Raw genomic sequence first — 15,370 nt, forward strand, 5'->3', positions numbered from 1 at the left:
TATAGCTCTAAGTCTACCTGAGAACAAGTATTTTGACCCCAAACTGTTCTTTATCACTCTCTTCAAAGACAGCCAAACAGATGAGGTGGATGAATTGGAAGATTTTAACAATTCTATCTACCTTCTACTTCTGAGGTTAAAGTGGCCTCCCAACTTCTCAAATCCTGATGCAGTTCAGGAAGAAGGAAAACCGAATGATTTGTGTCTGGGTTCATGATTCTCCTTGGACATGAATCACACCACAAAGAGAAACAAAATGCAAAGCTAAGAGACAAGAATGCAGTGAACGTCTAGGAGAAGTGTGCCTTTATTTCCATGTTATGAAGTTATTGCATAGAAATGCAAAAGGTGGATACTCAATTTAATCTGAAGAAAATTGTCCCATTGGCTTCCAGAGCAGAATACTTACCTGAGGAAATTAAGAGGCAATTTTCATGGGATTGAACAGTCCCCATCTTTTCAGAATTCATTTTCCTATGTCCATCTTCCTAATCTGCCTCAACAGCAGTTGAACTAAATACTCACTAAATGGAAGAACTCTATACATAGAATTAATCAATTGCAGTTTTGTATTTGATGGTCTAGAACAGGTTATGGAAAACCATGGCCTGGCCCACTGCCTGATTTTGTAAATAAAATTTTATTGGAACACGGCACTGTGCTCATCCATTTACATATTGTTTATGGATGCTTTCACTCTCTGACAGCAGACTTGAATCGTTGCAACAGAGACTGCGTGGCACACAAATCCAGAAATATTTACTATCTATCTGGCCCTTTATACAGAAAAAGTTTGCCAACCCCTGGTCTAGGGTGTCACAGTCCACATTCTACAGAGCAAGAAGTTATTGATCATATGGGATTGTACTCTGTTCCCCTCTCCCACAATGAAAAATGTTTGCAAAACTATGTACAGTGTACATTTTTCTAGGGAAAATGTCCTAGCTTTCAACAGAGTCTCAAAGCAATCCAGAGTACCCCACTTAAAGCCAAACAAAACCAAAGAGTATCCTTAGCACATTGAACAGTGCTACACACACACACACACACACACACACACACACACACACACACACCCCTAGATAAGAGGAACATGGACCTTCTGCAGTAAAATACCTTTTGTCTATTCTATCAGGTTTGGTAACTTCCTCTTCCTAGATTTTACTCTGGCAGTTTTCCATCTGAATATGTAAATCATCAGGGGTTGGATTGAAAACTGCACCTTCTACTTGCTAATAAAAATGGAAGATTCCCTTAAGCTAGGAAATCTCCCTTTAAATTATAGATAGACATTAAGAAGGCAAAATCCCCAGCACAGTAGAGGTTTAATTCATTTTACTAGATGTGACCACCAGCTCCAATGAATTTTATGAAAAGAAGAATAATCCTTCAAGGTCAAAGGGCGTTACATAGCTAAAAAAGCACTGGGGTTGGGAAATTAAGAAGTAGGTATCCACTGCACTTTCAGGCCAAAGATAAGGTGTTTTGTTCGACACCTTTGGGAGAAACAGAGTAGTTTCCCTGAGCAGAGCTGGTGAAGCCTCTTGGTCAACAAAAGCATTTTTAGAGTTAAACTACAAAAACATTCGCCCCTCTCTGCCTCCTTTGTGATTCTGTTCCAAAGACACTAAATCAACTGCATTCGCAGAAAACAGTGCCTCTTTAGCCTCAAGGCTGACCTCCTCCAATGCTGGGGCAAAGGAATGTTTCACTTTCTAGACCATGACATCAGGGTCTCAGGGCTGAGGAACAGCAAAGAAGGGTAGGGCCTCAATTAAAAACCTAATCAATGAGAGGCAAGCAACAACAATAATGAGACACAAAAGTGAAGTCGTACAGAGGACCGAGTAACCAAGAGTTGCGGTTTCAGGGTCACGAACTGTAGACAGAGCAAAAAAAAAAAAAATCAGTAAAACATACATCTGTGGTTCCCAAACTGTGTGCTGAGATACCCTGAGACTCCACAGAAAACTCCTAGGGACACGAGATACCGTAACTTTTCAAGGGAACCACAGTGGCATCTGTAGGACATCCTGCAAACTACAGTTAAGTTGTGTAGACCTAGTATGGGAGAATGTGCACAGGTTATATGCAAATATTATACCATTTTATAAAAGGGACTTGAGCATCCATGGATTTTTGTATCCATGGGGTGTCCTGGAACCAATCCCCCAAGCGTACCAGGGACAACTGTGTAAGTCCTCCAACTTTGCTCTTTTACTTCAAAACTGTTTTAGCTATTAGAGATCTTTTGTGCTTCTATATAAATTTTAGAATCAGCTTGTCAATTTATATATTTTTAAAACCTGCTGGAATTTTTATTGAGAGTGCATTGATTCTATAAATCACTTTGGAAAGAACTGATATGAAAACAGTATCTTCCAACGCAGGAACATAATATTTCTTTCCATTTATTTAGGTCTCCTTCATTTCTCTCTGAAACACTGTACAGTTTTCACTGTCAGGTGTTGTGTCTGTTTTGCTAAATCTGTCCCTGAGCATTTTGAGGTTTTTGATGCTCCTGTAAATGGTACTGTTTATCGTCATTTCAATTACCAACTTCTCCTTGCTAGTTTAATAAACTGTTTTAACATGAAAAAAAAAAAGTTTTGTGGACCTAACGACTTAATAAATGGAACTGTTAAGTATTTCTTCTGGCCTAGGGCACCGTGGAAAAAGTTACTAAGACAATCAATGACACCCTGCACAGAGGGTGTTTGGGAATCGCTGGCACGTACACTTTGGGGTTATGCGTGGAGGAGATACGAGCGAGGTAAAAGGCGAGCAGTTCTGAGCTGTACGCACACGTACTCATTTTCCATCTCAGACTGTGTAAGCAAGAGAGAAGCGGCTTATGTAACTAACTTGTTCTGATTACATCAGTGTGAGCAAACACAGACACTAGAAGAACGGATGGTTCTTCTACATTGGGGCTGATAGGAGTTGCCAGGTGGGAAATAGGGGACTATCTGATATTTTATCATGAAATACACACATCTGTGTGATTTCCTTCTCCTTTAGTCACCACTGGGGAGGCTCTGCACTTATTCCAGGGAGGTTGACTTTGCTTCAAAACGAACACGTGCTTTTTTGAGAAATCTACATTTGAAATTATCTTCAGAGCCAATGCATGGTCTTTTAAAAAGACATTTAAAAGTTTTCAATGGTAAAACTCCAGCTCTGAGGGCAAATTTGACTTCTAGAAGTTGCCAAGCACAGCTTGGTGCTAAGTCTGATACACAAGGTGGGGAAAACAAAGAGGAAAATGCCTGGTAAGGATTTTTGTAAAAACAAACAACTGAAGAGTAATTATAAAATGATGATTCCACATGTAACACGTATGGGGGGAGGAAGTGGATTCTGAAGCCTTTTCTGAAAGAGAAGTGGCCAAGATATTTAGTAGCATTATTCACATAAATAATCCTGAAAGTGTTTCCTCTGAAGGGCGATCCTTACTGATACACACACATAAACGGCAATTCTCCTAAAAGTCATTCACATTACTTTTTTGGCATACCTCTGAAGCCAACAATATATAGAGAAATGGATATCTTTATCAACATAAAGACAGTATATAATGTGGGTAATTATATCACACTAAATCAAATACATTTGTGGAAAAAAGAGCATGATCTCTTTTATAGAGATATATTGACTTTCTGATACACTGATAATTATAGGCAAGGCTAATATTCAGATGGTCCATGCTGATAGCACATGAAATATTTTGAGTATCATCCCTGGACAGGGATTTCTTCTCTCTCTCTCTCTCTCTCTCCACACGCGCACACACACACACACACACACACACACACATGTATGTATGTACAGGAGACTCCCAACTTACATCAACTTAAATATGGTTTATGCATCTCTATATTTATTTTAAAATTAGTTGTTTAGAACTTATAACACAGTTCTAAAAAAAGTCTTAAACTTCAGACTTGTAAGGCTATCAGGCCATTCTACTTTAGGTATCTTAGTACATAAGATACCTAATCACCATGTAGAACATCGTTTCTATGGGGAAAAGGTATCCCAAATTTCAAATCAGTATTCCATCTCTCTCCTTAGAGGGTAGTAGACCATGTTGTCAACCCTGCTGCACATCAGAATCACAGTTGTGGCCTGTAAAAAATGCCAGCTCCCAGGTCCTACCCTGACCAGTTCAGTGAGACTCCCTGGGGCCTTGGCATTAACCACGTTCACAAGCTCCCAGTGATGCCAGCGTGCACCAGGGTTGAGAACCACTGACTAACTCCTCTCCCCGGGTGTGCTTGTTTTGCGAGTCCAGACCCTGGGCTCACAGACTGGAGAGGGGTACACATGAGACACACACTTAGTTAAGAAAATTTCAAAGTAGGAATCACAATGAACAAGAGGTAAAAGTAATCTGACCCAGACCAGATAGATGTCTTGCTTTACATATTTCACCAAAAACTGTCATGAAATGGCCTCAGATTTTTTTCTGCTACTTTCTTTTCTCAGAAGATGAATGAATACAGTTGTGATTTTTTTCTCTGGGTCTCAAAGAGAGAAACTTCCAGACTTAGAAAGAAGGGTAGGAAAGTGAATGGCGATAATAACTGGGATAATACCCTTTTTTTCTGGCTGGAAAAAGATGAAGACCAGGGTAGCATCAAAGCAGATGAATTTGCTGTTTATCAAATAGGTATGTCTTGGAACTGAAGATGAAGAAGTGTATGGATGAGCCATACCCTCTCTGGGCATGAGCTGGATGCCAAGAACAAGGTAAACATACAAAGAGAGAAAAAGATATGATTGCACTTCAAAATCTAAAAGGGAAAAAAGCGGAGTATTCAAGGGAGCAGTCTTCTCCCCATATTTGTGAACTGGAGGCAAAAAAAGGAACAGAGTGTGTTCTTTTTTCTTTTAATAAAAATCCTCTGCCCTTGTGCTGCAAGAGTAGCTTTGTATTAACACAGTGTCCAAAAGCAATGCTTCCTGGTGGTTATCAGTTGTATTTTCCCTGTGGGCCACTTCACTCTTTGACCTTTGAGGAACCTCAAGCCCTAAATCAGAGAACCCATGGGTGTATCTGGCCATGAGAAAGAGCTTTTGTTGCTTCGTCAACCTGTTAGGAAACCACCATGGAGCTGGCCTCCCACCGTGGAGCAATCCACTGCTGAAGAAGGACGTGCCTTGAACTCAGCCTGTGGAAATGTGGCCTCTACTTCCAGGAATTCATTCATCCCTTCCCATTATCTTCTCACCTTATCAGAGAATGACTCACTGCCTTTAATTTTCTTCTACTGCAGCCTTTGCATTTATAGTAAGGCTTCTTCATTGAACAGAAAGCAAAACCAAAAAAAAAAAAAAAGCAAGGGTACAGTAACGACAAAGGCAATCCTTGGGGCTTATACATTGTAGGAGGGGGAAAAGCAGAGGAAGGCACTGATTCTCTGTGTGGTTTGACTTATTTCCCCGTAGGACTGACAAACGTCCTCCTTAGATGTTATTTATAGATATTAGACGTTATTTATAAGAGCCATTTGGCAGAATTTGTGACATCAAATACAAACACGCATGCGTGCACACGCGTAGAAGGATAGATGATAGAAAATCACATCACAAATCACATTCCATTAAAAGGGTAACACAAATGTCAAGAGAACCAAATCTGTGACTCTTTGAGCTGTGATAAAAGTGATTTTATGTTTTCCAAAGTTGGGAAAAGAGTATGACCAGGATACCTTGCCACTTCACCAGAATATGTGGTTATTACCCAGGATGGAGCAGAAATTTAGGAACAAGGCAGCAGCCACAACAGCTGGGACAGATACTTCACAAGAGCTCCTGGTGGATACTTTTATAATACTCGTAAAGATGCACATTAAATAACTTCTTCTGGACCACAGACATGACTGAACTTAAAAAATGAAAAAGCCTATAAATACTGCCAACCCAATCTTGTCTTTTGTCTCTCCCTCCTTGCATAAAATGGAATCTTTTCAACCAAGTGCTTAAACATAAATATTAAAATAATAAGTGGGACAAACCACAGATCTACTTACAATTTCATCACCACTGTAGCACCTTTTTACCAGGGCCAATGCATTCATTTTGTAAAGAACAAGAGAAGTCTGAAAAGCCTAAGGACTCATATGATACATCATTAAATATTTAATCACCTTTTTAAGTCCTAAGCCTTTATCATATTTCTTCCATCTAGACAGTTCATTCTATACTATAGATTCCAAGTCCCCCTTTGGAGGGGGAAAAAAAAAGGAAATGGGGAGAAAAAAACCTTCTGAGAGGCAGGGTTAAATTATCTCAAAGATGAGTTTCTATTGGCGCTTTAGTGAACTTGCTTCACCCTGTTAAACCCACCAATCCACAGGAGGGTCAACTGATGGAGTCCATTGTTTTTAGTCTCCAAGAATCGATTTTACAAAAGATGCCACGTCTGTCGCTTTGGATTCGTGTAGGGTGAAAAATGGATGTTGCTGGTAGAGAAAAGAAAAATACCTGATATTAATACCTGTCACTGACAGTGCATGAGATGACCAAATTAACAGATCTGGTTAGTCAACAAGTTAAGTACCCCTATCAGGGCTAAACTGGACTCTTCCTACCCCCTCCCAAACCAAGTACACATTTAGTGATGCAAACTTTTTTTTTTAATTGGAGTATAATTGCTTTACAATGTTGTGTTAGTTTCTGTTGTACAATGAAGTGAATCAGCTCTGTGTATACATATATCCCCTCCCTCTTGGACCTCCCCCCTCCCAATCCCACCCTTCTAGGTCACCACAGAGCAGCGAGCTGAGCTCCCTGTGCTCTACCGCAGCTTCCCACTAGCTATGTATTTTACACACGGTAGTGTATTTATGTCAAGCCTAATCTCCCAATTCATCCCACCGTCCCCTATGCAAACTTTTTAAAGATATTGCTTAGCTGCTGCTCCTCCCATTTTGGTATATATTTCCATGACAGTGTATCCACTGCTTTAAAATATACACATGTAACTAGCCATATACATCCATCCCGGGTAAAATACAAGGAAGAGCAAAGATGGTCCAAGGCTCCGATTTACAAATAACCCTGTCCCTTACAAAGTAATTTTTAGACAGATACAGCAGTAAAATAATTAGACATTTCAGAGGCTTATGTACATTCAGTTCTCAAGAAGTGGGTGGCAGAGTGAGAAACCCATTTTTAAAATACCAGGCGAGCTGGTTTGGACTGAAACAGTTAACAGTGCTACTTTTTAAGCCACATCTACAAGTGATACATATGTCTCTCCATGATGATTTGATCCATTTGGAAAATAATGTAGGCTGCCCAACTCGAGGTATGGGCAGAGAAAGTTCAACTTGGAATTTAAAAACTGAAAAGCAGGGCTTCACTGGTGGCGCAGTGGTTGAGAGTCCGCCTGCCGATGCAGGGGACACAGGTTCGTGCCCCGGTCCGGGAAGATCCCACATGCCGCGGAGCGGCTGGGCCGGTAAGCCATGGCCGCTGAGCCTGCGCGTCCGGAGCCTGTGCTCCGCAACGGGAGAGGCCATAACAGTAAGAGGCCTGCGTACCAAAAAAAAAAAAAAAAAAAAAAAAAAACTGAAAAGCAAAAAACTGCAGCTCCAATTAAGTAAACTTGACATCAAGTCTTGTTGTTTGCTGGGGGAATAAGCACGGTCCAATACAGGAAGCCACACATTTCAAAACAATTCTGAAGGAAACGAAGCCATTTGCTCTGCAGCAGGGCAGTCCTCCCCAAATTGCTCAATTTTGTTACAGGAAGTGCCTGGCTGTCACACTGGAACCTTACACCTCTAGTTAGAAGTAGATACATCAGCTCATGATCCACAGTTCTCCCAGTGGAAACAGAACAAACGGAACAAACCAAAAAGGACAGTTCCTTCAGGTAGATCCTAGTACCACATGCTCCCGAGCTGGGAGGGCCCTCTCCCTGATTGTCTGGGGGTATTGTTCTCAAGGACTAGTTGAATAGCTAAATATGAGTATTTTTGCACGCAGACATTTAGATGACTCACTCGGTTTCCCCTGACTTTGAGGATTTTAGTTTACAACCTTCATGTTGCCTAGCTGTAGGTTTTCTAATTATATTTGTTTTAAACCTGACAGCAGAGGGCTGGATGAGTCAGCCCTGTGGGAAACTGAATGCCCACCCATGGAAGTTTTAGAAAACAATGCAAATGGGAAAGGAACAAAGAAATAAAGCCCCAAAGAAGGTTGGTGGTCACCATTAAGTATCGTGACTGAATTAAAAAAAGAGGTTTTTCTGCCTTTGCCCATCTGAAGATATAGGTTGGGTGCTGCTCCAGAGTTTCATATCCATGGTATTAACTGAAGCTCTAGGTGCTGGGCCCTTCCTCTTGAGCTCCTTGGATAAATAAATAGAAGCATTACTTTTGATTACTAACCACTTACACAGCACACTTACCAAGTGTTTTACCATCATGCTTATTAGCTTTCCCATATCATCTTGACACTTAGAGATCATTTTATGTCCTTTAAAGCTTTTTACTATCAAAACAGGACATGTCATGCCTGGGATTGTCTCAGCGGCTGCTTTCAATGCCTGCCAGTCCTGTCCTACCTCTGGTTCTGCTGGTGGTTATTAGCTCAGTGTCCATAGCCCGGGTCTGTGATTGAATTCAATAACCTGACCTGGAGCCTTAAAAAGTAAAAAAATCCTCAGGCATCTTTCAGTTTATTCTCAGGCTGGGAAAATGCTGTGAGAGCCAGAGGGCAGGGGCAGGGGAAAGCAGGCGGGCATGCGAAAATGGAAAGTGTGGCTCGTCTTCTTGTGTGGGTTTTGAGGCTGTAAAAGGTTGGGAGGGAACCAGTCCCTTCTATAAGCAATCAGCTAAGAATAGCAAGGACAGCAACCAGGAGACAGCGAAGGGGCACCGTGGAATCATCCCCAGACCATAGGCCCAGGCTGAGGTTCTCCAAAGAGGGGCCAGGTACAGGAAGGGAGGACTTGAACATACTGCCGGGAGCATCGCTCCCATCACCAAGGGTCTCCAGATCCCCTGCAGACACCTCGTCCCTCAAGACGATGGTTTTCTCTGTGTTTGGTCGTACTCGTTTAACACTGTGATTCAATCTAGGACTTCCCAGGACATTCAGAGAACATAACCACCTCACTGGGCAGTCACCTGGTTTTCACTTCTGGTGGTTATCATCTAGGACAGGGGTCAACAATTGATGGACCAGCGGCCATGTCTAGCTCACTGCCTATTTCTGAAATAAAGTTTTATTGGAACGCAGCCACACCCCTTTGTTTACCTATTGAATATGGCAGCTCTCACACTGAAACAAGAGTCAAGTTGTTGTGACAGCCCACAAAGCCTAAAATATTTACTGTCTAATCCTTGACAAAAACACTGGCTGGTCCCCTACCCCAGAAGAACAATTCCTACTGAGTCATGTTCCCCCATGGACATTTGAGAGAATAAGCAAATGAAATGATCTTAAAGCATGTCCACTCCTCAATCCAAACAGGGAGCAAAATATATGGAATTTCTATAAGAGGTACATGTCTGGGTTGGGGCCTTAATTATACTGTTCTTCACCTGGAAAAGAGTTTTTTTTTTTCCTTTCTACCTCTTCACCAACTCCCACAACCTAAACGATAGCCTCTCAGCATGTGTTTTCCCAAAGCTACAGTCAAAGAGTTTGGACTCAGATTTTCCATTGAAAAACCTCAATTCCACAGAAAAGCAAGGAGCAGTTATGGCCTTAAAAGGCAAGTCCATTTTCAGGACCACAAAGATGAATGCCATAAAAGGCGGGGAGTGGGGGAGGGGAGACCCACATGATCTTACAACATTAATATGTAGACCATAATAGACCATAGTGTTAGAATAAATTGGAAAAGTAGAATTCAGCATCAGCTACCAATGGATATTAAGCTAGGACTCAGCATTTTTTCTCAAGGGTGTTCCATTGAAACCTCTGATAAGAAGTCACTTGGAAGGGGGAAAAAAAGTCATGTATTTTAAATCGCCAGACATATACAGAAAATATTCTTTTATCTAAAAAGACTGACAAACAAGGCAACTTTAAAATAGGGGTACAGGCTCCATAGGACCCCACAGGAATCGCTCTGTGCCTATTGCCCTTTATGTGAAATTAATTTTAAAATACTCTGGGGGTTGCAGAAGAATACCAAAAAAGAGTAGCCAGGGTTGAAAAGGCCCCTGACTGGCTATTATAAACATAATCAGAGAGGAAGTGTTTAACCCAAACATGCAGTATGCTAAGATTTTTTCAAGCATTACTCATCTCCTTTTCTGCCTCAATTGCGGGTATTAGTTGAATAAAGCTTAGTTGAATGCTGAGTCCCAGGGGCTGCCTTTTTAAAGAGGACAAAGAAGCCCAAGAAGGATGCCTTGTCTCTTGTCAGACTCTTCCCAGAATTCTTTCACAGTCGCCCAGTCGATGCATGGTTCAGACTTAAATCCAAGCTTAACCAACAGAACTAAACATCCACGTGATAAGCTGTGACTAACCAGATATGCTTTCTACTTTCCTGGCAACTTTCGAATATATATAATAAATACAGTGTTGTCAACTCTAGTCCCCATGCTATATATTCTACCCCCAGAACTTATTCATCTTGTAAATAGAAATCTGTAGCCTTTTTTTCTTTTGCTGTACACGGGCCTCTCACTGTTGTGGCCTCTCCCGTTGCGGAGCACAGGCTCCGGACGTGCAGGCTTAGCGGCCATGGCGCACAGGCCCAGCCGCTCCGCGGCATGTGGGATCCTCCCAGACCAGGGCACGAACCCGTGTCCCCTGCATCGGCAGGCGGACTCTCAAGCACTGCACCACCAGGGAAGCCCCAGAAATCTGTATTCTTTAACCACCTTTATCCAGTCCCCCAACCCACCCACCCCTGACAACCACCAATCTACTGTTTCTTTAAGTTCAATTTTTTTAAGATTCCACATTTAAGTTAGATCATACAGTATTTGTTTGTTTCTGTCTGACTTATTTCACTTAGAATAATGTCCTCAGGCTTCACCCGTGTTGTTGTAAATGGCAGGATTTCCTTTTTTAATGCTTGAATAATATTCCATTGTGTGTGTGTGTGTGTATATATATATTTTTTTTCTTTATTCATCCATCATTGGGCATTTAGATTGTTTCCACATCTTGGCTGTTATAAATACTGCTGCAATGAACATGGGGGTGCAGATATCTCTTCAAGATAGTGATTTCATTTCCTTCAGATATATGCCCAGAAGTGGAATGTTAATCATAAGATAGTTCTGTCTTTAATTCTGTGAGGAACCTCCGTAACTGTTTTCTATACTGGCTGTACCAGTTTACATTCCCACCAATCTTGTACAAGGACTCCGTTTTCTCTGCATCTTCACCAGTCTTCATCTCTTATCTTTCACACCACTCTAACAGGTGTGAGGTGATATCTGACTGCGGTTTTGATGTGTATTTCCCTGATGACTAGTGATACCTTTCCAGGTACTTGTTGGAAAAAATCAACAAGTGGGACTACATCAAACTAAAATGCTTCTGCACGGCAAAGAAACAACAGAATGAAAAGGCAATCTGTGGAATGGGAGAAAATATTTGCAAACCATATCTCTGATAAGGGGTTATTATCCAAAATATATAAGGGACTCAAAAAAAAAAGAAAAGAAAAAGGGGGACTTCCCTGGTGGTCCAGTGGTTAAGACTCCCCACTTCCACTGCAGGGGGTGCGGGTTCCATCCCTGGTCAGAGAACTAAGAACCTGGCATGCTGCATGGTGCAGCAAAAAAAAAAAAAAAAAAAAAAAAGAAGAACTCATACAACTCAATAGCAGAAAACCCCCAAATAATCCAATTTAAAAATGGACAAAGGACCTGACTAGACATCTTTCCAAAGAAGACATACAAATAGGTAACAAGCTGTACTTTTCCAGGCTGGAGCCACTTCACCACCTCATTTGTTAAGAGACATCAGGAACCTGTACTTCTGTCACCTGCCCAGAGTTGGTCCTGAAGATTGAGCGCTGCTTGTGGGTGGGATGGGATGGGAGCAAGCATTTAACGCCTGCTGAATAACTACGCTCCAGTTAGAAATGGTGCTAAGGTTTGCTCTTATGTCTTTTGCAATTGTGCACGAACAGAATTCTTCCTTTCCTTGCTAAAATTAAAACCTTAATAATTGGGCTTCCCTGGTGGCGCAGTGGTTGAGAGTCCGCCTGCCAATGCAGGGGACATGGGTTCGTGCCCCGGTCCGGGAAGATCCCACATGCCGCGGAGCAGCTGGGCCCGTGAGCCATGGCCGCTGAGCCTGCACGTCCGGAGCCTGTGCTCCGCAACAGGAGAGGCCACAACAGTGAGAGGCCCGCGTACCGCAAAAAAACAAACAAACAAACAAAAAAAACCTTAATAATTGAAACACATCGAGGGAGGGATTAACACAAATCAGTAAATAGGCTCTCCCGCATTCAACATATTCATAGATAAGAATGCCAAGTATAGGTCCCTACTATGTGTATTAAAGAATCATCTGTAACCAGCTTAGAATTGCAGTCTCCATGATTTAAAAGAAACTATTTAAAAACAACAACCCTGAGGTCTTATTTTCACCTTTTTTACGGATAATGCAAATAATAAACTGTGAATGCTGAGGTAGGATAATTCAAATTAATAAGGCTTTGTCTTACTTTTTTCCACTAAAGTGAAACCAGGAGAAAACAAAGTGATTCTTTCCTCCCTAAACTCCCACCAAAAAGAGGTTCATCCAACGAATCCTAAATATTTTATCAAAAGTTAATCAGTCATGTAGCACTTAAGTTTCTCTCATTATTGAAATCCTTTAAATTATGGTTTCCTTCATTTTGTGTTCCTTGGTGACTCCTAATGTCTGTAAAATTTGAAAATATAAATTTCACAGACATAATTTGGTCTATAGATGACAGGTTTTATTATCATGTAAAAAATTGCTAAGACTGGTGACACAGCCCGGTTATACTAAGGACGAGTATAGGGCACACAAAAGCCTCAGCTCTTTTTTTCTTAGTTTAACCTCACTTACCAATGTCTCAGTGAATCAGCACTTCCAATACAGCTGTTTGATTATAATTTAGGTGTCAGTCATTTTCCCTGTACTCGCTATTAGTCTGGACATATTTACACCACTAACAATACTCACCATAAGCTCTGGATATGTTGGCCTTTCTTTGGAATTCTTCTTCAAGCTTAAAGAAAAAAAGAAGAACACATTAAAATCTAGAAACCATCTGTAGTTTCACTAGACTAGGATTTCAGAACCTGTATGTAGAAGACTAAACAGAACCACCTTTAAAAATGTACTGAAAACATAAATCTTCCATCTTGACTTTCCTCTTTGGTTAGTCTTACCAATTATGTTTTAAATCACTCTGGGTGTACCTTAATGGGAAGAATAAGAGAGAGAGAGAGAGAGAGAGAAAGAGAGTGTGTGTGTGTGTGTTTACTTTCCTTATGACACTTTACCAATGACATAAAACCCAACTTTTATTATATATCAAATACATGTCTTCAAAACAGCGTTTAATCCACCCCCACTTGCAAAGAAATTGGCAGGTATTTCTTATATTACATTCATTATCTCCTATCTTCAGTACCTCGTTCTCTTTGCCTCTGGCCCCTTGCTTGTAAAATTTGCTTTTATCTACTCCCTGCTGAACCTGCTTGAGAGAGAAGCAATACACACGTAAAATGTCTAAGGTCACGCTGCTGGTTTACGACCTCTTGGCTGAGGAAAGAGAAAGAACACGCGGCCAAGGACTTAGCAGTTATTCTTCTTAGAAATACCAATACTTGGTGGTCATACACTACTGTCAAGTGGTTCCCATTCATTCAGCTGTGTGTACACACAGACATTTTAATCACATTTGATACTGGAGGCAATAGTAATAAAACTGCAGTATGAAGACACCAACCCCTCACCCCTGTTATTGACCCACCCCTTTATCCACCCGCAGCCTTAAAATGGAAAAAAAAAGAAAAGAAGCAGTTATTTGGAGTTGGAATCCCAGGTTACAGAATGGAGAAAAGAATGATTTTGAAAAGTATGATTTGCAAGGCAACCTACAGACTCCTCTGCCCTGGGCCATAAAATCATACATGAATGGAAAGGAAGTTTGCCTGGCGTTGAAGGAACCAAAAAGTGACTGATTATTGGGTGGCTGGGATTTGTGCTAATGGATCGTTTTGAGAAAATGAGACCTAGTATGTGTGCCATGAGCTCTGTTCCACCCACAGAGGCTAACAGTTGAGGGGAGGGCCAGATACAGAACCAGAGAGTGAAACAGCTGAGATGCTTGGAAAAACTATGGTTTAAAACAACACGAAATGAAAAAAAAAAAAAAAAAAGGAAGCCTTTGAAGCAGAACAACTTAAAGCAGCCTACCCGTTGACTCCAGGCAGTGCTGTGGGTAGAAGCCAGGGAACCTGAGACAGGGTACAGGTAGATGTGAGGACAGAAGTTTCAACCTGGAACTGAGGGCAGATCTAGGACCCTAGTGACCTCACAGCCCAGCCAACCTAAGAGAGAACGTTTCATCTCAACTGAGGATAAAAATAAGAGCGAATTAGAAAGAGGACTTATCAACTGTCACAGCTGGGTTGACATGGGAAGATGTGCCTGAGTGAAATGAATGAGACATTGTAGCTCCCACTGATGACGCCACGTGCACCTGTATCCTGAGATTCTAAAAGGCTCTGTTGGTGGTTCTCAACTGCAGGTGGTTTTGCCCTCCAGGGTACATTAGGCCATGTCTGGAGGCACTTCTGGGTGATGCAGCTGGTTGGGGGGGGGGGCGGTTATTGGTACTAATAGGTAGAGGCCAAGGATGCTGCTAAGCATCCCATAATGCACAGGACACCCAAGGATAAAGAATGATCCAATCCAAAATGTCACTAGTGCCGAGGTCGGGAAACCCTGGGCTATGTGTCCTAGGGCATTCCTCCTTGCTGCCCCCTCTAGCTCCTTCTCTGAAATGAAGTTGGCTTACAGTCGTCTCCAGCTGGTTCGTCTCTCACTTGGGCATATCCTCATGTCTACCTCCCCTCCCTGCCTTCCACCTGAGGAAACAAAAGTCTTTCTTTCTAAGTTCAAGAGCTAGTTCATCTAGAAAGAAACACGGAAGAAATGTGATCCCAGGAGCGTGGCTGACTTGCACAGAGACCCTAGGAACAATAGCAAACAGACTAAGGTACAAAAGCCCTGAATTTCGGCTATTGTTCAAATCGAATCAAGAACCAGAAAGTCTTCTCTATAATCTGAACAATTTATCTTCCTAAAATGAGTAAGGAAAAGCACACCTGCAACGTTAAATCCACACTCAGTAGTCAAGTGGTTGATTTCAAGCGTCCTATTTAGA

The 15,370-nt window shown here is 41.6% G+C and overlaps 1 protein-coding gene across 1 annotated transcript in view; it reads right to left on the reverse strand.

Annotated features, from left to right (window-relative positions):
* Positions 1-6,289: 6,289 nt before the first annotated feature.
* MAP2K6 (mitogen-activated protein kinase kinase 6) overlaps positions 6,290-15,370 on the reverse strand; it is a 115,663-nt gene continuing 106,582 nt past the window's right edge. The window contains exons 11-12 of the mRNA XM_060081330.1: positions 13,156-13,201; positions 6,290-6,467 (exon numbers count right to left, since the gene is read on the reverse strand). Of these exons, the coding sequence (XP_059937313.1) occupies positions 6,390-6,467; positions 13,156-13,201 (124 nt within the window). The 3' untranslated portion in view covers positions 6,290-6,389. The remainder of the gene's footprint in view (positions 6,468-13,155; positions 13,202-15,370) is intronic.

Source organism: Mesoplodon densirostris, chromosome 18, assembly GCF_025265405.1.
Source record: "Mesoplodon densirostris isolate mMesDen1 chromosome 18, mMesDen1 primary haplotype, whole genome shotgun sequence".
Classification (NCBI taxonomy): Eukaryota; Metazoa; Chordata; class Mammalia; order Artiodactyla; family Ziphiidae; genus Mesoplodon; species Mesoplodon densirostris.